Source organism: Suricata suricatta, chromosome 13 (genome assembly GCF_006229205.1).
Source record: "Suricata suricatta isolate VVHF042 chromosome 13, meerkat_22Aug2017_6uvM2_HiC, whole genome shotgun sequence".
Lineage (NCBI taxonomy): Eukaryota > Metazoa > Chordata > Mammalia > Carnivora > Herpestidae > Suricata > Suricata suricatta.
The window spans coordinates 2,763,531-2,784,920 of record NC_043712.1 but is presented as its reverse complement, the minus strand read 5'-3'; the positions used below and the strand labels follow the sequence as shown (position 1 = coordinate 2,784,920).

The following is a 21,390-nucleotide window of genomic DNA, read 5'->3' as shown; positions in this document are numbered from 1 at the left end:
GCGGGAGGCCGCAGGAGCCGATGGCGTCCTGAACAATGTTCCGCGCTGGAACCAGGAGCCTTCTGTCCTGGGGTGACGGTTCAGGCTGCACACCCATCAGCAATGCTGCCGTTTTGCAACAGGAGCGCCCTGTTCTCAGGGGCCAAGTCCACGGAGCTCAGGATGGCCTGGGCCAGTGGGCGTTGAGCTGGGGCACGCGGCCCCCTGAGGCCTTGAGTCCCGTTCAGCAGGTCAGCAGCGGGGCCCTGAGAATTTGCTTCTCTACCAAAGGGGTGACGCTGGGGCTACCGGTCCGAGGACTCCACTTTGAGAAACACCAGCCCAGGGTTTGGGGCAGGAACTAACAATCCCGGACATCACTGGCTTAAAGCAACAAACATGTATCTCTCACTCTGCTGCAAATTCATCTCCGGCGGGCTGAGGACCCCATCCAGGTCCGCTGGGGACGCGGTGCTCCCGGGAGGGCCGGCGACATGCAGGAGGGAGCCCCTGCTGCAGACTGGAAGAGCCAGGTTGAAGCAGAAGCTCATGGTCAGTGGCCAGGCAAGCCCCACGGCCTGCCTAGCTCCACAGGGCTGAGAAGTGGGGTCGGAGGTGCAGCTGGACGGCAGAGCAGGGAGGGCTCCCCGGGGATGTGTGCCGGGGCCTAGGGGGAGCTGGTACCCTGAGGTGCCCCCAAGTTGGCACTTGGCCGCGTCCTGACGGCTCCAGGGAACAGCTCCATCCATGATGCGCCCACAGTTGCGTCTTCCGGGGAAATGCCATTCGGCTCTCTGTGGCCACTGGGAGGCGCCCAGTGCAGGGACAGCCCTGTGGCCCTTAAGAAGACAGCCAATCACGTGTGTTTAGGGTGGAAACAGCAAACTTGATTATTGAAAAACTCTTACAAGGACTCTTCCGTCGCACAGGTTTAAAATATTTTAAATCCCCTTCCTTGGGCGTTATGGTTAAAACTTAGGAACGTGTCTAGGGGGTTTTGGGCAAGGGACAGGCGTCATCGAACACTGTGTTCTAAAGGGCCCAACGTCCCGGAGCCTTTCCTGTGGGTATTTGGATGCCCGTGCTCCCCCCTTCCCACCAGGTGACTAGCTATCGCGATGGAGGAATGAGAATTACGCCAGGAGGATTTCTGCAAATATAAGAAGTATTTTTTATTGCAATATTCCGCAGCGAGGGGTCCGCGGAGAAGGGGGCACACTTGACTTCAGTACAGATGACGACAGCTTCGAAGGGACCACGGAGACGGGGTGGACAGAGGGGGAGGACGCGGGAGGGGCGCGGATCAGACCGGAATCACATGACCTAGACCACACCCACGGGCGCCGCGGCAGTCCTCCCGGAGGGCCCTGCTGGGGAAGAGTCGGACGTGACAGTCATGGGCGCGGGCCGGCTTCCTAGGCGTGCAAGAACCCCGAGGCCAGGCTTTTCTTTGGCAACAGCAAGACTCCGTTTCCATAGGAGTTTGGGAAATCCTAGTGGGTGATTTCGTGTCGCCTGGGTGGGGTCTCTGCTGTGGTATCCCGGGCGGGCGGGGTGAGCAGGGGACAGCCCCGGACCCGTCACATCTCCCCCCCGAGGGGGCTGAGCAGGGCCCGGGGCCCCACCTGCCCCTCCCACCACGGAAGGAAAGGGCATGGCCGGCTTTTCACAGTAAAGGGACAGCCGGTCCTCGCCGGTCCCTCGGGTCCTCCGCCCACAGAAGGCAGCCCCGGGCCCTCGCTCGTGGAGGAGGAGGAACCGGACCCAGACGGAGCCCTGCCGGCCCTGAGCTCCGGTGCGGCCGGGACCTGCGCCCGGGAAGCTTGCAGATGGAAATCCAAATCGCCCGTGTGGGGAGGAGGCCCCGCGGCCGCCCTGCGGAGACCGGCCGAGCCTGCCGCCCGCCTGCCCGCCGCCGAGGCCCGCACGTAGCTTCAATTGAGTTCTTAGCACGAACACGGAAATTAGCACCAAACGTTCGGCAACCAGACACAACCTGCTGTGGTCACACCACGGACGGTGCGGGGAGCAGCTTGTGTGTGTGTGTGTGTGTGTTCAAATCACAGAAGCACAGGCCGGTACCGGAGACGGGCCTCGCCGCGATCTGGGGGCGCAGAGGCGCGTGGGCCCCACGGGAAGGAAGGCGGCGTGCGCCCACCTTAATGTCCTTGGCAGAGACCCGCACCGTGGAGGCGACCACGGGGTCCACGAAAGGTGGGAGGGTGAGGCGCGCCGGGCACCCCCTCCCCCCTCGCCTTTCGAGGAGACCTTAGAACAGATAGCACCACAAACGACAAAGGGTAGAAGTGAGCACCAATTATCACGTGAGGGCCGGCTACGGAGGCTGTGGGCCCTCCCCCCACCTCGTTCTCTCCCGTTAGGCTCTGCGGGAAGCAGCCTGGAGAAAGGAAGCAATTAAAATTAATTTATGCCTGCGTTTAAATCTAAGTGCATGAAAGAAAGGCAAAGCATAAAGTTCTTTTTTTTCCTTCCTCCCCATTAAAGAAAAACCTGCAGGGCTCATCCAAAAATTGCAGAGGGGCGCGGCGGCTGCTGGCGAATAGCCTACCTCCGCTTCGTGGTACCTTCTAGGCCCGGGGGGTGGGAGGGGGAGCACTTGGCTTCTCCCCAGAACGGACCGCCCACCCCTCGTCCCCACTCTCCGGGGGGGGCCGAAGCTGGGGTTCCGTGCATGATTGAAAGTCAGGGACACTGCACATTTATGACAATACAATACAAATATTTACTTAAAACTCACAAAAATGAAAGCACCTTGAATCCATCGGAAAGGCACATGCGGAATGACATCTGGCCCGTGAACGGATCGTGTAGTAAAAAAAGAGGCTTTGGCAGGGCGGGGACGGCCTTTACAAGGCTTGCAGGTCAGGGAAAACACACATCTTCAAGTTGACTTTTTAAAAAAAAAGTGATCTCCGAATACTGCAGCCCCTCCCCGCCCCCCGCCCTGCCCAGCGACCTCTCCCTGCAGGTGATGGGTCGGCCAGCTCTGTGGCAAGAAGTGTGGCCCCCATCCCGGCCCTGTGGCATGGGGTGGCGACGGGAGGGGGCTGAGAAAGTGGGGGCCCGGTGGCGGCGGGCCGTCTAGGTCATGTGATTCGGCTCCGGGGTAGGGGACTCGGCCCTGTCCCTTCGCTCTCTGTGGGCGTGGGGTCGGGGCCGCGCAGACGAGGTCGGGGGAGGGGCGAGGGGCCTTCACTGTCCAGGACGCCCGCAGACGGCGCGCTGAGGTCACGAGGTTGCTCTCGGGGTCGGGCTCGCGGCTCCTAGCCCAGGAAGCAAGCCGGCCCCACTTCAAATCCAAATTTCTGGGACGCTTCACCGAAATCATTGAACATGATGTCCACGATGGGCACCTGCTCCACCTTGGGAGTGTCGATCTCCAGAACCGTCTTCTGATACCCCTTCTTCGTCTGGGGGCACAAGAGAGGCGCGTGTCAGCACGAGGGGGACGGGAGTGCCTCTCCAGGTTGAGCCTCACCCACGACACCCACCCCGGCTCCCGGGGTCCCAGGCACAGGCAGGACCCGCCGTAGAGACGGCCAGTTTGTGCCACGTCTTCGGGCTGGTGGAGGGACAGAAGGTTCCAGACCAGGGCAGGCAGCATGCCCCACCCCCCACCCGCCAACTCCCCACGACAGCCCATTTAATCCTGGCCTCAGTCCCGGACCCTGTTCACTGTGCCAGCTGGGAAACCCCAAGGCGGCCCCTCCAGGGCCAGCTACAGAAAACACAGCTCTACTGGAATACCCGGATCCGGGCTCCACGTCCAAGTTCAAAGTGCAGAATTCTAAGAGCAGCGGATTGCAGGCCCCACCCCCGGCAATGACCCCCAGAAGCGAGAGGACTCCACACACACAAGTGCAAGACGAAGTGGGGGAGCCCTATGCCCTCGCCTCCCCCGGCCAGGCCAGCACCCACGGCCGCCGCCTGAGCTCTGTGTCTTTGAGCCTTCGCCCGCCGCACATCCAGCTCGGACGGCTGCCTGGCCCTCGCTGGGCCACTGGGAGGCGGGGCTGCCACAGGTCTGTGCCACCTTGGCTAGAGGTGACCCGTGCCTTCCTCCCCACCCAGGGCACAGCAGTGTTTGCTGAGCTGACAGGGTGATGTCCCCTGGATTCACGGGCCCCGCGGCTGTGATTAGGAGCGCTTAGCATGTCTGAGCAGGCTGTGAGCTCGCTGCCACCACGGCCCCCTTACTCCTGAGAAATAAACAACCATTACACGCTGCCGATGGCCCCCGAGGGCACACGGAGACTCTGGAACAACAGGATTTATGCGGTGCGGCTCCTCGGGCCCCTCGGTCAGGCCACATGGCCACAGAGCGTCTGCAGGAACCCCAGTTTCTTTGGTCCCTCGGTACCCCATCAATCTAGCTGGCCTCCTGGGGCCGAGGGCCGAGGCGGGACTCTCTCCCACCAGCAGGTGCACGTGGGCCCCCCGAGCAGTTGCGCAGGAGGGCCGTGACCTTGCAAGTCATGCCGAACTGTTCGGGGGATCCGGTTCGCTGAGCACGACTCCCCAGGGGCATCCCCCCCGGCCCCACCTCCGTGTTGTGCCAGCCCTGCCGTCCGCCCAGATCCCAGCCTGTCTGCAGAGGCCCCTCTCCGCCAGCAGGCTGCTCTCCTTGGAGACATTCTCTCTCCACCTTTTCAGAGATAGAACCCTTTTTTCCCCAGAGTCAAACGGGGCAGCGGCTGCGGCTCATCCTGGCCCAGCATCCTGTCTGGCTGGGTCTCTGCAACCTTGGCCCCCCTGTCCGGATGCTTCTGGATCCCTTCCCTGGGGACTGGACTCCTCTGCTCTTCAGCAGGGGTGAGTCCCGCACATTCCCCAGTCAGAGCAGAGGATGGACCCACCAAAACGCCAGGGCACAGGGAAGCAGCGGGTAGGGACAGGGTGCTTGGCGGGACCGGCCCTCTGGGCGTCCTGGGCTCACACTTGGCCCAGGTTTCCATTCAAAAAGCAGGGGCGGGGGGACTAGGAGAACTAGAAATCACAGATGTTTGCTCCACCTGGAAACCTTCCAGAAGCGACCTGTCGGGAGCGGTGCCAGGGTGGCCACAGAGGGGCCCGCACAGCACCTTCCAGGGGAGAGCATCATGCGCCGGTGGGAGGGAGGCCCTGGGAAGGGCTGGCCCTGACGCAGAGCGGGGGTGCAGCCCGCGCTATCCGGCCCGTGGGAGCTGGCCTGGGCACCTGGGGCAGGCCCCTGAAGACCCGGGGCTCGGAGGGGGCACAGTAGGACCCGCAGAGGCAACAAGGCCACAGGAGGGACACGCCTGAGGGTTTCAGCAGGACCAGACCCCCAAGGCATGACTGCCTTTAAACATCTCCCAGGACACAGGATGCGGCTCAGACTCACGGGCTGCGCAGGGCTGACACTCAGCTGGGCACCCAAGGCTCGCTCTTGGGGCAGGGCACGGGGCAATTATTCTGGGGCCAGAGAGCCACTGCAACCCCAGCGCTGACTGGCCGTGTGGCCCCTGTCAGGCCTGCGGGCAGAGCAGCCCTTCCCGATGGCGGCACGGGGCCTGCCTGGCAGAGTGGACCGAGCGCACGACCTGGACGCTCCCAGGAAAGCCCTGTCTGAGGAGAGAGTCTCCAACTCCCAGCTCCTCACCCCACGCGGACGAAACCACGGACCCGGCGCCCTGGCCTCTCCAGGGAGGGCTCGGCTTTCCAGGCTGGGCACCCACGCACCCCCTGCACGCCCCGCAAGGCCTGACAGAAGGAGGAGGGCGGGGCCTGGACGTGGCCCCGCCCCTGGGACAGCACGTGACACTCACGGCGCAGCCGTCCACCAGGGCGCGGATGTAGGGGCTGTTGTCGTAGGACATCTCCTCGTCGTTGGAGCCCAGGAAGCGCATGGCCTTGTCGTAGCTGCCCGTGGCGGCGTCCTGCCAGGCCACCGACTGGAAGCAGGTGTAGGTGATGTTCTGGTTGGCGGAGGCGCTCAGCAGGCGCAGGAAGGTCATCTGGACCACGCCCACGGGGTTGCCCTCGGCGTCCACGTAGGAGAGCTGGGGGGGGGACACGGAGGGGGGGCTCAGCAGTGCGGGGACACGGGCTCTGTCCACGTGCCATCTCCTCCAGCCACGCCAAGGCCACCGCCCTGGAAACGTGGCCCCCCCGCCCCCCCCCACTCCCCCGCCTGAACACGCCGCTCTCCTGAGAGCTCCCTGGAACAGAGCTTGACACCTCATTTCTTTCAGGTGCCCACACAGCCCTCCCATCCCTCCTGGCCTGGCCGGTCCCTCCTCCTCCAGGAAGCTTGCCAGGTTCGGTGCCCTTCCCTGTGTTCCCTACTGGGCTGGAAGGCCCTCCGCGCCAGCACTGAGCCCCGTGTCACAGGCTCCTGGTGCGTGGACTGTGAGTGCCCTGAGGGCAGACTCGCCACTTAGTCCCGTCCCGCTGTCTGGAGACTGGCAGAGGAAGGCGCTCATGAGATTACAGAACAAAACGAAGACCATTTGCTGGGCACCGATCACGTACTGGGTCCCGGCCGGGGAGCCGTGAGAACCGCAGATAGCGCAGGGGGTGCCCCGGGGGTGAGCCTGGGCCAGCGGAGAGCGAGGCATGGGCTGCCTGGCCGGTAGCAAGAGGGGCCTGAGCCACACGGCCGAGAGCCCGAAGGCTATGGCGACCGGACCCCCTCCAGCAGGCACAGGGGAGCCACGGGTGGCACTTGGGAGAGGCCAGTCCTGCCTCTTCTGGGGCACAGAATCTGGGGGAAGGCAGAGCGGGCCTTCCTGTGGCCGGGGCTCAGGTTGCCCACACCGAGAGGGGGCGTCAGGGACACTCTGGGGACGTGACCCTCCCGAAAAGACCGTCTCTCTGATAGCAAGCCCTGGGTGTGGCATCAGGGAATGACAACAGTCCGCTCTCAGAAGCCCTCTCCGGTGCCGTCAGCTGGTCACCCCAAACAGGGCTACCGGGCTCGGAGCGGGGCAAGGGGGCACGGGGCGTCTGAGACGCAAGCTTCAGGTCCTGCGTCCTGAGCAGATTCCGGCACTCTGGACAGCTGGACGCGGCCGGGGGACATGTGCGTGAGGCCCTGATCCTCCAGACGAGGCTCGTCCCCTCCCCGGCCAGGCATCGGGGTCGGAGGCCGGGGCTCCCTCCCTGCCGCCGCCGCACTCACGGAGAGTCCACTGCGGGCCCACCCTCCGCCCTCCCCGGACGAGGTCCATGCGCCCACCCGCTTACATCCGCACATATGCAACCAAGGAGCGGAGGCTGGGTGCTCGGCCACCTCTAGCGTTGCACGCGGTGACCGGACACGTGCGGTGGGACCCTGAGGAGGAAGGCTGAATACCAACCGGCGGTCCGGGCCATCAGGTGCTCCTCTGGGAGGAAGCTGGACTGACTGGGGGGAGCGGACGTGCACAAGGACAGGCCAGCGAGCAGCGCGGGACACAGAAGGACCCGAAGCCCCAGAAATGAGCAGGGTGGCGCACTGCGGAATCCCAGAATCCCGCCGCGAGTGCCCGCCTCCCCGTGGGGAAGGGGCCCCTCAGCGTTAACGCCACGGGCTGGGTCCAGAGCAGCCCAGGCCGGAGAAAGAGGCTATTTCTTTAGGACGGGACCTGTATCTATGTCCCGTCGGACAGTCACGGACAGCTCCAAGCGCCTCAGCGGGAAAGCCCGGAGCATAAGCTGGTGTTTCCCCTGGGTCCAACCTCAGTCTAAAGTCTGTGAAATGGGCTGGAGATGGGCTACCGGGTGGGGGGGCGGGAAGACGGTGTTCTGGGAGAGGGGCGTGATGCGGGCCGCGAGGGGCGCCCGGCGGCATGAGGCGGGTCCTTCTGCGTGCGCAGCGAGCACAGCAGGGGTGGAGGGAGGAGAAACGGCAGGTGGAGAAGCAGGCGGGAGGCCCGCCGTCCACGCAGGGAGGTAAAAGGGGTCTCCACAGACGTGGCGAGCCGAGCGTGAACCTTCAGAGTGTCTGCAGAGCGGCTTGGAAGTCCCGGGCGCAGAGAGCATGCGACATTGTTAGCTATGAAGTGGCAGAGGGCTTCAGAACGAGGGGCCTGGAGGGGTGGGACAGGGCAAAGGCCAGCGCGAAGCCACTACCCTGAGTCCGTGGGGGACGTGGCCTCTGCGGCCATCTGCGAGGCTGTGGTGCCAACACGATGGCGGATGGCCAGGTGGGGAGTCACGCAGCTCCTGCAGCAAGGCCTCCGGGAGGGAAGGGACCCTCTCCAAGGGCACGTGGAGGGGGACAACCAGATCTGGGGACGGGAAGGCAAGGTACGAGGCTGGACACCTGCTACACGTCCATGTCCTGGGCCCTCGGCCCCTTTGCTTGCTAGGAAAAGGGCACAGGGCTCTGCGGTATATTCCAGAAAGGGGCCTGGACCAAACCCTCGGGACGGTCAGAGAAACATGCTGCCCGCTGGCCTCGCATTAAGGAGTCCAGACCGGCTCTCGGTCTTCATGCCGGTGACAACATCACGGGCTTCCTTCAAGGGATCCCAGTGTCTTTCCATTTTGGGGACGGATCACTGGGACTGGCTCCCTGGGGGTCAAAGCAGGGACTAGCCTAGTGAGGTGGGATGGGCAGAGAGGGCCATCAGGACGGCAGCCCAGGGGCGGGGCCTCAGAGAGAACGCAGTGGCTCAGTGGCCAGGACTCGCCTCATCTGACCTGCCCACTAGCACTAGCGATAGGAACTCTCTCTGTCTCTCTGGTCCCGGCTGTGGCTCTGGGCGCCCCGAGCGCCAACAGGAAAGCCACCCGCCAGCCCCCAGGCCGGGTGACCCCTCATCGGGGGCGGCGGACGCCGCTGTCACGGGCCGTGGAGCAGCTCGGCTGCAGGGGTGGGAGCAGGCGCGGCGCTCGGCGGCCGTTAGTGCCATGCAGAGCCGCGAGCCAGGCTGTGCCACGAGCAGGCAGCGCCCCGGCGGCCACTTACCAGGGACCCTCGCTTGTACTGACTATACCAGGTAGAAGGCTGCTCTTTGGGCCAGCGGGCCATTTTACTCTGTAAGATATGAAACGGGCGCGTCTGAGGGACAACGGCGCGCAGGCCAGAGGCCGCCTTACCAGTTTACCGCGCTTGAATTCACTGAACCAGGAACCCGGGTTTTCTTTGGGCCAAGAAGTGATCCTGGCCTAAACGTCGAGCCGGAGGCGGGAGGGGGAGAGACAGAGAGCGACAGGGTTACTTCTCCCGCCTGCACACACGCTCCTCCCACCCTCGGCGCCCCCCTGCGCCTCGCCCCAGGCGGCCGAGTGGCTTCCGCTCGCCCTGGGGCGGCCCGGTGGCCACGATGGGGAGGAGGAGAGTGGGGGCCCGTAGGCATCCAGCCCGCAGCTCGGGGCCGGGCCTTCCAAGTGCTGGGCGGAGCCGCGGAGTCAGTGGGCGGATGACTGAACGGATTCCCGGGGCCGAGATGGAGGCATCTGCTGACGGCCAAGGGAAGGGCACTCGGCCACCCTGTCCTCTGATCCACGGTTCCGCCTGGGGACAGGGTGGGCAGAGGCGCCGCCAGGGCACCTGGGGTTGGCTGTGGCTGTGTGGATTTGATGCGTGGTGTGTGTGTGTGTACGTGGTGGGCAGTGCCACCCTGAGGACGCAGTGTGACGCTGACCCAGTGGCAGAGGGGGCCCCCACCTGGCGTGTGCTCCGGGAGGCCCAGGCAAAGTTTCCAAAGACGGCCTCGCACAGAGCGGGCTCAGTACTGTTGTGGGACCAGCGAATGAATGCGTGTGCGTCAGCGCTCCTGGAGGCCCGAGGTCCCACGGGCCCACTGCTCGGGACGGGTCTACTGTACATAGCACGGGGAGTGGAAGCCTGACTCCCTGTCTTGTCCCCCGGGCCTCCCCTCCAAGCCGGCCCTGTACTGGGGAGGGAAGGGGCCTCTGAGAGGAAGAGGTGCCCTGCTGTCTCCTCCTGTCATTTTCGAACAAGCACATGGCCTCCTCCGGGAAGGGGACCGAAGGTGCGGGTGGGCGCTGCTCCTGCCGCCGGGCGGGGAGGGGCCAGGATCCCGACTTGCGTGAGGCTGAGTCCAAGGAAGAGCGCGGAGCAGTGGGGGCCACTCAGCCCCCCGGCCCGCCGTCCACCCAGCTACGCCTCCAGCTCGGGCTCCTGGGGGCGTCTGCCACTTCTCCAGCAGCAAGGCCGCTTGTCAGGGACAGACAGCCACAAAAAGGATGAGAACCGGTGTCTTCCACTCGAATTTCCTCCTGGGCCTCTGCCAGACGGGAGGGTCCTGGGGCTTTCATTTTCTTTCTCAACCTCAGGGTGTTTGTTGCCGGGCATACGGGTTATCAAGAATTTCAAATCTCAGGTTGGGGAGAGTGCATATAAAATAGGGGTCCACGGGGGCGCTTGGGGGCTCAGTTGGTTAAGCCTTCGACTTTGACTCAGGTCATGATCTCACACTTTGTGGGTTTGAGCCCCGTGTCGGGCTCTGTGCTGACAGCTCAGGGCTTGAAGCTGGCTTCAGATTCTGTGTTTCCCTCTCTCTCTGCCCCTCCTCTGCTCATGCTCTCTTTCTCTCAAAAATAAACAGTAAAAAAATTTAAAAAACAAAACAGAGGTCCCCAGGTCGTGCCTGCTCGGGTGGAACTCCTGGCCCTGTGAGTCGGGCCTTCTGTCCGGGGGTGCTGGGCCCCAGGTGCGGCAGGATTTAGAGATCAGGGGACCCTGCCCTGCAGAGCACAGCCACTCTCCCAGGGGACCTGCTTCGTGGCGCCGTGGCCGGTAAGGAGCTGCAGGCCTCAGGCTGCCCAACTCTCCTGCTTTGGAGCCCGAACCGTCTACACAGCTGACCGCCTGAGGGGGGCACAGTGGAGGTCTGCGCAGGCCCCACGCCCAGGGCACTGTGCTGCCACCGCCTTTCAGTTAGAGACCTCGTCCATGCACGCACGCGCGCACACCCCCGGCGCGGAGGTGACTGTCAATGTTGAAGGTCCACACAACCTCCGTGAATCAGAACCTCCGACCCACGCCCCGCAGTGGACGGGCTTCGGAGACACACGCTGCACTCGGGCTGGACGGGAGTGGGCGCCCAGAAGGAAGCTCCGGCTAGGAGCTGCAGCGGACGCCCGCCTCTAAAAGAGGGGTCTGCGTGACTTTGTACTTGACCCAACGTCCCCCCGTGCACTTCGGGTTGGTCTCAGGTCAGAACCACCGGGTCATTTTGGGAAGGTGATGAGCAACCAGTGGTTGAAATCCCAACCAGGAGGGGTGGGGGGGGGGGTCATGGCTCGGCGCCAGCCCTCCCTTCACCCCGCCATAGCACCAGGCTGGCGACCCCTCCCGTGGCCCTGCTCTACTTTCCGGGTGAGAATCCTCCCCCCTGAAACCGGCCGGAGCCGTCGGGGATGGGAGGCAGCTGGGGGGAGAGGGGCACTTACCCCCTCGGACTTCTTGTCGGGGAAGACGCACGTGGCGCCTCCGGCCGTGAAGTTGCAGTAAACCTTGAAGGAGTCCCTGGAGCAGCCTTGGTTGGGATCCACCCAGTATTCACCTGGACGGCAGGCGGGGGGGGGGGGGGGGGGGGGGGGGGGGGGGGGGCTCGTGAGCGGCTCTGGCCTGGTTCCGGAAGCAGTCGCACCCACGGCCCCGCCGTCCAAACCCACGGCCACGCCTGCATGCCGCCAGCTCGGACCTTCCCCCCGGCTGTCCTCTGGCGCCCTGCCTTCTGAGCCGTGCCCACACAGAGGCACGACAGACCCACCACCATGAGCCTGGCTGGAGGGTGAGGCCCAGGGCCCGTCTGCTCTGGTGAGCAGGGCAGGGCGGCCGGGCCCAGTGGCGGGTGGACAGAGACGGTTCCGGATGGACTTGGAAATTCATGTGCTGGGGATCAGAGAGGCCGGGACCATGGACCACTGTCAGGCCTTAGAGGAGAAGTGCTCACGCTTCCCAGAGTGCCAACAGCCAGCCAGCTGGCAGGACGGTAGGCCGCAGGTGGTTTAGGACGGCAAGCAGGGGAGTGGTGCTGCAGTTCTGGGACCGTCCAGGTTTTGCAGGCGGCTATCCCTCGCAGCACCCAGATCCTGACACAGAGACCGGGTCTCACGCTGACCCTCACAGCAGCCCTGACACCGGGCAGGCTGTGCGGAGCACACAGCACCGTTGCCACCACTCTGTCCTCTGGCAGGACACGCGCTTCTGCTCCCATCTCAGGGACGGGTGACCCGAGGCTCAGGATAATGGCTTACACACGAGACGGTGGCTGAGACGGGACTAGAAATGGGCTCCGTGCCACCTCGAAGCCCGGGCCTCCTCCCCCAGCCTCCCTTTTCCTGGTCGTGTCCCAAGATGGCTCCGTCAGGCCTGGGGGGCGTGCACGGACCAATGGGCACTGAGGCTGCGTCCTCACCTTCACCCCAGCGCCCTGCAGCTCGGCCCTAGGGCCCCAACCTCACCCCTGCAGTCTCAGGCCCTGCGGCCTGGCTTCACCCCTGCATCTCCAGCCGGGAGGCCCTGAGGCCCCGATCTCACCCCCCCCCGCCCTGCGTCTCCGGCCCCCGGCCCCGCCCCTACCGTCTGGGAAGTCGGGGTGGCACAGCTGCAGGTCCTTGCAGGTGCGCGCCGGGTTCTGCTGCGTGCCCAGGGGCCGCTTCATCTGCTCGATCTCCAGCTTCAGGGAGTTGAGCGAGCCGAAGATCTCCTCCATGCCGTCCACGTAGTCTGCGTAGTTCTCGCCGGCGCCGTCGTCCAGCAGCTGGCTGGCGTCGATGTTCCGCCGGGTCCTGGACGCCTGGATCGGCAGGGGCTGGATGACCTCGCCGGGGGGACCCTGTGTGCAGAGAGGACCGGGTGGGTCTGGCGGGAGCAGGGCTGGGGCGCGGGGGCCAGGGCTCTGCGTGGTTTCGCTCCCTCTTTCCTGCTCCTGAGCGTGGCGGCCCCTCCCCAGGCCAGGCCTCCCCCACAAATGCGCCTCCCTCCTCCCAGCCTCAGCGGGTGCCCTGGCCTCGGCTGGACTCAAAGTGACGGCTCTGCCCTCCCCTCTGCAGCCCAGCCTGGGGTTGCACACAGTCGGGCCACACTAGCGCCCGCAGAGGAGAAGCCCCCCCGGGGGCTGTGCGGGGGGGGCGGGGCAGCTGAGGACCACCCAGGCATCGAGAGGCTGTGCTGCCAACATGGGGTGACCCGTGGGGCGCGCCCCACAATCTGGCTCATCACAGCCTCCACCCGTCACCTGGGGGCCTCGTGTGGTGCTGCCCACTGTCACACGCACACACACACGCCTGCACTCTCTGCCCAAACAGGCCTCGCAGAGAGAGGCACCTGGACTCCATCCACAAAGTTCCGGACAGCACGCAGCACCTACAGACGCCCCACGACTGCCTCCGTGTCAGGAGGGCCCCTCCCCCACTTTCAAGTGTTCAAGGGAGACTCACCGGCGGGCCGGGGGGTCCTGGGTGGCCTGCCTCACCCTTTGGGCCAGTGGGACCCTGGGAAAGAGGAAAGAGAACCAGGATGTGACTTAACCCCACCTGTGCTCTACCTGCATGGAGACGGCAGGGACAGAGTCTAGCGTGCCAAGGGGAGGACGGCAGGGACCCTCTTGTCCCCAGTCCCAGCTGTAAGAGTCTGACGCCCCGAGATGTTAGCTCAGGGGCACCGTCCGGCTGAGGCGGGGAGCGCCAGCCCAGACGCCTCCGTCAGCAGCGACCCCGCCTGCGGACGTGCTCAGGACCATCAGCACTGGGGGAGAAGCATGAAGACCAAGCCACCGGCAGTCCAGGGGGCCCACGGCTGTCATTCAGGGGGATGCACGCCCCTCCCCAGGCAGAGGGGGCCCATTCAGGGGTGCACACCACTTACCGAGGAGCCCTTAGCACCTTTTGGCCCAGGGGGACCCTACAGAGAGCGGGGGACAGAGTGTCGGTCAGTAGGCACCCTCCTCAACCCACGGCCCTGCTCAGGCCCGGCTGGGCCTTCGCCCCTCCCCCAGCACCCGAGTCGCTCTCCCAGGAGTCTGAGCCTGCAGTGGCTCATCTGGGGGCAGGACTGGTGCTCACGCCACGTGGAAGCCGAGGGGTCTGGCGTGGTCTCCCTGCCCCCACCCCAGCCAGGAGACCACACATTCAGGCAGCCAGAGTCAGAGGGAGAGCAGGGGCCGGTGTCAGGGCCATGGGGCCACCTTGGGCCACGTGGAGCCAGGTCCAAATCCAATAGGGGCAAGCGGAGGCTCGAGGCCATGGGGGCCCCTGGCATGCCGGGTGCCCCAGCAATGTGGGGAGCTGCCCATAGGCCCTCTTGTCCGGGCTGAGCAGTCCTGCTTACGCTGATGGGGACACTGGCCTCACCCTGACGGGGATGCTTGTGTAGGAACATCCACGTTCCCTGAAATGCCCGCCTCCCCTCCCTGGAACCAGGGCCCAGAGAGCCAGCCTTGATCCATGGCCCACGGCCCTGACGTGGAGATACGGGCAAATCCGCCCTGGGGCCCACGTCCACTCGGCAGTGGGCCCCAACCCCAGGACCTCTGACTCTCCCGTGACCCTCCCTCCACGTGCTGAGGCCCCCGGCCCAGGCTCGCCGCCTCCCTGCTCTCCCTGAACGACCAGGGACCACGCCCTCCTCCCAGATACACACCGGCAGGCCGGGAGGGCCCGGAGGGCCGATCGGGCCAGAAGGACCAGTAATGCCCTAGAAAGGAGCAGAAAACACAGACCATCACCCAGCGAGGTCACAGACACACACGCCCCTGCCCTGGAAGGAGCGGTCTCTCCTTCAGCGGACGCTGCCAGAAGGGAAGCCGTCTCTCCCTCGAGGCCTGAACATGTGCCTGGAGGCTGCCCATCCCCCACCCCGGCTGCCGGGGGCCCGGCTGGGACTCCGGCCTCTTCCAGACCAGGGGAGGCAACTTGGTACCGTCACCACTTATACTGTTCGGATTTGAAATACGGAAGCCCCACACCCAGGGCCGGGCTGGGTCCCCCCATCACTGATTTCCGCTCAAAGTGTGCGTCTCCCCCATCCCGGCACAGGCCCTGGGCGGGGAGATCAAGCGTCCTGGGGTCCCTTGTGCCTCCCCGAGTTTTTCCACACTTGGAGCTTACAGCCTCTGGTCACACGCTGGCCTGGCTGGTTTCAGTGCCGCATCCCAGCCTCAGCAAGGCGCCCCAGGGCCCGCCTCGCCTGGAGCACTGAGGCCACATAAACGTGCCCCTGGGGCTTAAGGGAGCTCAAGGGCAGAGCCAGGCTGAGGGCGAGCCCCCATTCTGCCCCGCCTCTGCCACACGCTGGGGCCTGTGTGCTGTGAGGGCTCACTTTGGTGGCAGAGACCCCAGACGCCTAATTCCCAAGGTCACTGGTCACCACGCCCTGGACAGCGGTCAGTGCCACAGAAGGACAGGTAGGGGACGAAGCAGGGGCTCCCGAGGGCACCACCCGGCGGCGGCCCCCCTTTCATTGCCGGCCTCCCCGTCTCTGCCTCATGAGTCCCACCCCCCGTGCGGGTCAGGCATGGGCCAAGGTGGGCACAGCCAAGGGCGCGAGCACCCTGGGGAGCAGCGAGTCATCCCTGGAAGGAAGCCCACACTCACACGGGGACGCGCACAGACACGGCAGGCCTGCCTCGCCCCTTCTCCCGCGGCCACGCACACGTCCGCCTTCCGGGCCGCGGAGCCCGCCTGAGGCCCGACCTCCCCGCAGCCCCAGCGAGTGGCTCAGTGGTGCGGGGCCGGGAGGGTCTCTCCGGCTCAGGTTTGCTGGGTGCGAACTCCAACTCGCTGTGGTTCCCAGGGAGGTCTAGGGCCAGGGGTGCCTATCTGGGCTCCGGGGGGAGGCCCGCCAAGGACCTGGGCCGTTATCTGGGTCTGAGGCCCGGAATGAGGGGAGGCAGCGGCCCCCTCCAGGCCACCAGGGCAGTGTCCCCTCCGCGGTGTGGACGTGAGGACATCCTTGCAGCTCCAACTGGCCTCGGGTCCGCCGGGCACTGAGCGCCAGGTCGTAAGGCGCTCTCACCTCCCGCCAGGACGCTCACTGGGGGCCCCTCACGCACCTGCTCTCCCTTAGGGCCAGAGGAGCCCTGGGGCCCAGGGAGGCCGCGGTCACCCTTTTCACCCTGTTCGCCCGGAGGTCCGATGAGTCCGATCAAGCCTGGATGGCCCTGTTGGGAAACAGGCATTAAGTGGCGCTCGCTGCGGCCGTATCTCCCGCCAGCCACGTGAGCCGGCTGGACGCGGCGCGTGCCGGCCACCGGAAGTCACGGAGTCACCGGGCAACGCCACCTGGCGTGGAAACCAGCCTGAAGGCAGCTCAAGGGGCAAATGAGCAGGTCTGACGTGGCCGGCCTCCGGTCAAACCAGACCTAAAGGGAGGGAGGCACAGATCCCGGGCCCACCCTGGTGGTGACACACTTCCCTGAGTGACTCCGTTCGTGTGTGTGTCACATGTCCTGTCCATGTGTGTTCCTATGGCCACCGCATACGCCTTCCGTTACACGGCACTGAAACGCTTATGGACGTAAGGGGGACAGTTACGGGGTAGCACGGACACTGCAATAGCGTTTCATGTTTTTCTACAAGGAAAGCTTTCTACATGGGCTTACATGTGTTCAATTCCTATGAGCCTGTGGAAAGTTCTAGAAGGGTTATTCCAGTTTCTTTACTTTAGGGGTTAAGTGGTGATAGACATGGAAAAGAAAAGAAACAGACTCCCCAGTCTTTCTTTAGAATAACTATTTAGAAGGAACTGGGGGGCTCAGGGGACGCTTGGGGGGCTCAGTCAGTTAAGTGTCTGACTTTGGCTCAAGTCATGATCTCACGGTTCCTGGGTTTGAGCCCTGTGTCAGGCTCTGTGCTGACAGCTCAGAGCCTGGAGCCTGCTTCCCATTCTGTGTCTCCCTCTCTCCCTGCCCCTCCCCCATTTGCACTCTGTCTCTCTCTCTCTCTGAATAATAATGTTAAAAAAGAATTTTTTAAAAAAAGAAGAAACGATTTGGTTCGTGTGTGTGCTTTATACTTGTCAATAAATCGGCATGAGCAGAAAAGCAGCTTTGCCAGGCTGCACGGTCCTGGGGGGCACGCTCGTGGGACTCTGCACAGCCCTCAGGGACCCCTTCGTCAGCCTCCGGGTCTCCCACCGAGGACAGGGACGGCACCCCCCCTACACCACAGACTGGTTATGTCCCCAGCCTCCCGGGACCTGTCGCCAGCCTGCAGCGGGCACTTGCCTGACACGTGACTGATGGTTGGAGGGGCCCCGAGTCACAGCCTCAGAGGCACCTGAGTCCCGTCTTACCTTTTCCCCCTTGGGGCCAGAATCTCCTTTGAGGCCGGGGAGTCCTGGGGGGCCCTGTGGGAGGCGGCAGAAGAATCAGAGCTCTCCTCCCCAACCCCACCCTCCACCTCTGCCTGGGAGCCCATCGGGATCGTCACTCACCATGGGGCCGGGGGGGCCGTCGGGGCCCGGGGCGCCCGGGAGACCTTGCTCACCCTGAAACACAACAGGCCCTCAGCATGAGCCCCACGGGGCCTGTCCCGTGCCCACGCCCCCACCCACAGCCGCTACCCTTCCCCCGGCCCCCTGTCCACTCACCACAGGGCCAGGGATCCCTCGCAGGCCATCGGGCCCGGGCTTCCCAGGGGCCCCCTGGGGGCCGATGGGGCCAGTCTTCCCAGGAGGGCCTTCCAAGCCGGCTTCCCCCTGTGGGGACACAGACCCGTGAGGCTGTAGCCACCCTGGCCCAGGATCTCTGCTCAGAGGACCTTTGATGCCCACGATACTGGGGGCTGCCCTGAGTTCTTGACAGGAGCTTCCCTGACCAATTCTCCAGCCCCTGATTTCCTCAGCCGTCCGGGCTTCCCCGTCTCCAGCAACCTCGGCCACCACCGCCGTGGCAGCCGGAAGGCTCCGGTCACTGCCTCAGTTACTGACACGGCAGCTCCAGGAGGCACACGGGGCCACCGGAGTCACAGGGAGCAGCCGCTCGAGGGCCCTGGCTGCCCTGCCTTCTGCCCCGCCCTGCGGTGGGTGCTGCTCAGGGTCACACGCCAGGCCAGATGCCCAGCACCTGCTCCCCTTTCCTTAGGCTGGAGGAGCAGACGCCCCGCGGGCACCATCCGCGCATCTCACCCCCCCCCCCCCGACTCGGCCCCCATGCAGGCAGCTCCCTCGGGAGGCTGGACAGTCACGGCTGCACAGAGAAGCGTGTTACCTTCGCTCCCTTCTCTCCCTGTCTGCCTTCGGGGCCTGCGGGCCCGGGGGGGCCCTGGAACAGAGCAAGGGAACAGCATGTGAGGAACTGCCTGAGGAAGTCAGGGCCTTGAGCTCCGTATCTGCAGGGAGACGCGGGGAGGGGCTCCCGGGCTGCTGGCCCGCGTGCATACGGCCCTCGGAACTGGTCCTAGTGGCCTCAGTTCTGGAAACGGCCTCTGGCAGCCTGCAGGGCTGGGGCCCCTGGCCTGGTCTCATACCCACAGGCCAGTCTCCTGCAGCGCCCCCTCCCCAATGCTAAGTATTCTATGTGCCGAGAAGGGCCCGTTTCGCCCGCTCTGACTTTTGAGATCGGTCTGACCCAGGGGGCAAGGCCCCTTCCAGCTTCACGGGCGCCTTTCCCCCGCAATGGGCACCACGGACGGCATCAGCACGTGGCCTCTCCCGAAAGCAGGGGCGGTGGCCCCAGCAGGTGTGAGGTTTGAGGACACGGCGGAGCTGGAGAAGCAGTTTCCCAGAAGGGCCGCCTAGTGCACCGGGGCCAGGCGGAAGGCGTGGAGGGGCGGGGTGGGGCGGGCCTCACACGGGAATCTCGCAGGCAGGGGCGGTTACAGGATTATTTACCCGTTTTCCTGGAGGCCCAGACGGTCCCGGTTCACCAGTAGGGCCTGGGGAGCCCTGGCGTCAGAGAAAGAACACAGGGTTGGGGAATCAGGGCCGGTCAGACGAGGCCTGACACGGGTGCCGGGAGTGCGTGCTCGGCCCGGCCGGCCCCGGGCTGCCGCTCTCCTCCTCCAGGGAAAGTCAGCCTGTGCTCCGGGTGGGCCGGGGAAGCCTGGCTCCCAGCCGTGATTTTGTCGAGTTTTCAAGGAGCACTTTCCCACCACGAAGCCATTACTCTGGACACCCAGCGACCATCCACACCACCCCCTGCACACATGGCTGTTGACGGAATGGACCCCGCTGTGCGGAGAGGACAGCGGTGGTCCCAAGTCCCCGCCCAGGGAGCAGGGACCTCGGGCCTCTCGGGGGCATTGCTTGGTGCTCCTCTCGAACCAGCATCGCCAGCCTGCACCCAGCAGCAGCCTGCCTGGTCGGGGCAGGGTGGGGGCGAGGGGGGTCAGTGAGGACCCTGGGGCCGTCCCCGAGGAAGGGGAGGCCCACACAGGGGAGGCCCACTGGGGTCGGGTCCAAAGCGGGCACACTGGGCTGGAAGCGATGTTTCCAAAGCTCAGTGTTGGGGAAGAGGCAAGTCGAGCTTCCCCAAGGGGCTGACCCCGGGCAGAGCCCCCTGGAGGAGAGACACTGGTCAGGCTAAGATAAGGCCACCCTGACATTCGCAGGGGCTCCCCGGTGACAAGTGGCCAGTCGCCAGTACAGCTGTCCCCGGCTGCCACCGGAGCCCTGCAGGGAGCTCACGGTGTCCTGTCACCCAGGGGGAATGGCTCCTGCGAGGGAACTGGGCTCAGGCTTTTCTCAGAAGGGAACAAGGCGAGTTGCAAATCCCCAGAGCGCCCAACACCGTGCGCCAGGCAGCGGGTCCCTGGAGGCCACGAGCGACTCACCGTCTGCCCAGCCTCACCGTCGTCCCCTTTGTCACCAGGGGGGCCGTCTTGACCCTGAGGGGATAAAAGCAAGTTCCTCCTGTCTCCTGAGTGACACGCCAATGCCCACGGTGTCCCCAGTCCCTTCCCAAGAACCCGGCGGGAACATGTAAGCACCACAGCCCGGGGAGGACTCGAAGACAGCCAGAGAGAAAAAACCGGAAGGCAAAGGCAGAGGGCTGATGGGGGCGGGGCCTCCCTGGCCTTGGACACCTACCGCGGGCCCAGGCTCTCCAGGGGGGCCAGGATCTCCAGGAAAGCCCACAGGGCCCTGAAACAGATGGAGAGGCGTGTCAGGGCCCTGAGCAACCGGGGGGCTGCTGCGTCCCCAAGACCCCGCCTCACCCATCCCTGGAACACCCCCCGTGCGACACCAAGAGAGTACCCACGGCCCAGAAGCCCCCTGAAGACCGCCTCATCGCAGCCACGCCCCTGTGTGGGCAAGGCGGGCTCAGCGCTCTGCTTTCGGGGCTCCACTCCTGGAGCTCCAGGCTGAGACCAAGCCCAGATGTTCAGGCATCTAGAACATGCCGGCAGAAGCCCCTTCTGAGGCGAAGCAGGACAGGTCATGGGAAGGTGGCATCCGCACAGCCCACGGGCACACGAGGCCCGACGCCCCCCGCCCCCCACCTCCTCTTCCTCACCTCCTCAGCCCTGGCTCAGCACCTGACTGAGACCCTCTGAACTTTAGAAACGTCCCCCACGACCCGCAGCGGTCAGGAGCCTCAGTGCGCCGGCAGAGCGAGAAGGGCCGGCACGCAGAGCCCGCCAGCCTCAGGGTGCCCGCGTCTCAGAGTTACTCACGGGGCTGCCTTTGGGACCGTCGTCTCCAGGAGGGCCTTTGGGTCCAGGGGGTCCAGCTGCACCGGAAGGCCCCGACTCGCCCTTCTCGCCCCTTTCTCCTTTGGGTCCCTGGAGGGAAAGGCCAGCGTCAGTGCCCTCGGAGTGGCCTCAGCTCCCAGAGGGCCGTGCTGGCCTTGGGCGGCCCCGTTGTTTGTGTGCACGGGAAAGCTGGTGCCGTCAGGGTGGGGGCGGCCACATGCTGGGCCCGGTGGGTCCCGGCAGCCCCTCGCGCCCCCGCAGCCCTCAGCAGCTCTCGGCGATGGTCTGGCCTCAATGGCATTCCAGAGGGGACCCTTGGCTCCCAAGGTGGGAGGCGCCAAAGGGGCCCAGGCCACCGCCCACTCCCCGGTGCGGCCTCCCATAGGCCGCCTGACCTGTGGTCAGAATGATCCAGGTCCGGGCTGATGAGGGGACTCTGCCCTGAGTGGCCGCCCACAAGCGGGGCTGGAACACCACAGACGAGGGTGACTTACAGCCTTCGCTGGCGGGCGTTCAGTGCGAATGTCTCCACAGGCACACGCACACAGGCACAGGCACACAGGCACACGCACACAGGCACAGGCGCACAGGCACAGGCGCACAGGCACACGCACACAGGCACACGCCCACAGGCACAGGCACACAGGCACACGCAACCAGGCACAGGCACACAGGCACACGCACACAGGCACACGCACGCAGGCACACGCACACAGGCACACGCACACAGGCACACGCCCACAGGCACAGGCACACAGGCACACGCACACAGGCACAGGCACACAGGCACACGCAACCAGGCACAGGCACACAGGTACACGCACACAGGCACAC

General features: G+C 65.2%; 1 protein-coding gene across 1 annotated transcript in view; it reads right to left on the bottom strand.

Moving 5' to 3' along the window:
* Positions 1-1,126: 1,126 nt before the first annotated feature.
* The window catches only part of COL5A1 (collagen type V alpha 1 chain), a 102,864-nt gene continuing 82,600 nt past the window's right edge, over positions 1,127-21,390 (bottom strand). The window contains exons 52-68 of the mRNA XM_029921036.1: positions 20,539-20,646; positions 19,952-20,005; positions 19,696-19,749; positions 18,755-18,808; positions 18,132-18,185; positions 17,513-17,620; positions 17,357-17,410; positions 17,216-17,269; positions 15,975-16,082; positions 14,564-14,617; positions 13,790-13,825; positions 13,363-13,416; positions 12,503-12,758; positions 11,368-11,480; positions 8,915-8,983; positions 5,787-6,020; positions 1,127-3,410 (exon numbers count right to left, since the gene is read on the bottom strand). Of these exons, the coding sequence (XP_029776896.1) occupies positions 3,264-3,410; positions 5,787-6,020; positions 8,915-8,983; positions 11,368-11,480; positions 12,503-12,758; positions 13,363-13,416; positions 13,790-13,825; positions 14,564-14,617; positions 15,975-16,082; positions 17,216-17,269; positions 17,357-17,410; positions 17,513-17,620; positions 18,132-18,185; positions 18,755-18,808; positions 19,696-19,749; positions 19,952-20,005; positions 20,539-20,646 (1,611 nt within the window). The 3' untranslated portion in view covers positions 1,127-3,263. The remainder of the gene's footprint in view (positions 3,411-5,786; positions 6,021-8,914; positions 8,984-11,367; positions 11,481-12,502; positions 12,759-13,362; positions 13,417-13,789; positions 13,826-14,563; positions 14,618-15,974; positions 16,083-17,215; positions 17,270-17,356; positions 17,411-17,512; positions 17,621-18,131; positions 18,186-18,754; positions 18,809-19,695; positions 19,750-19,951; positions 20,006-20,538; positions 20,647-21,390) is intronic.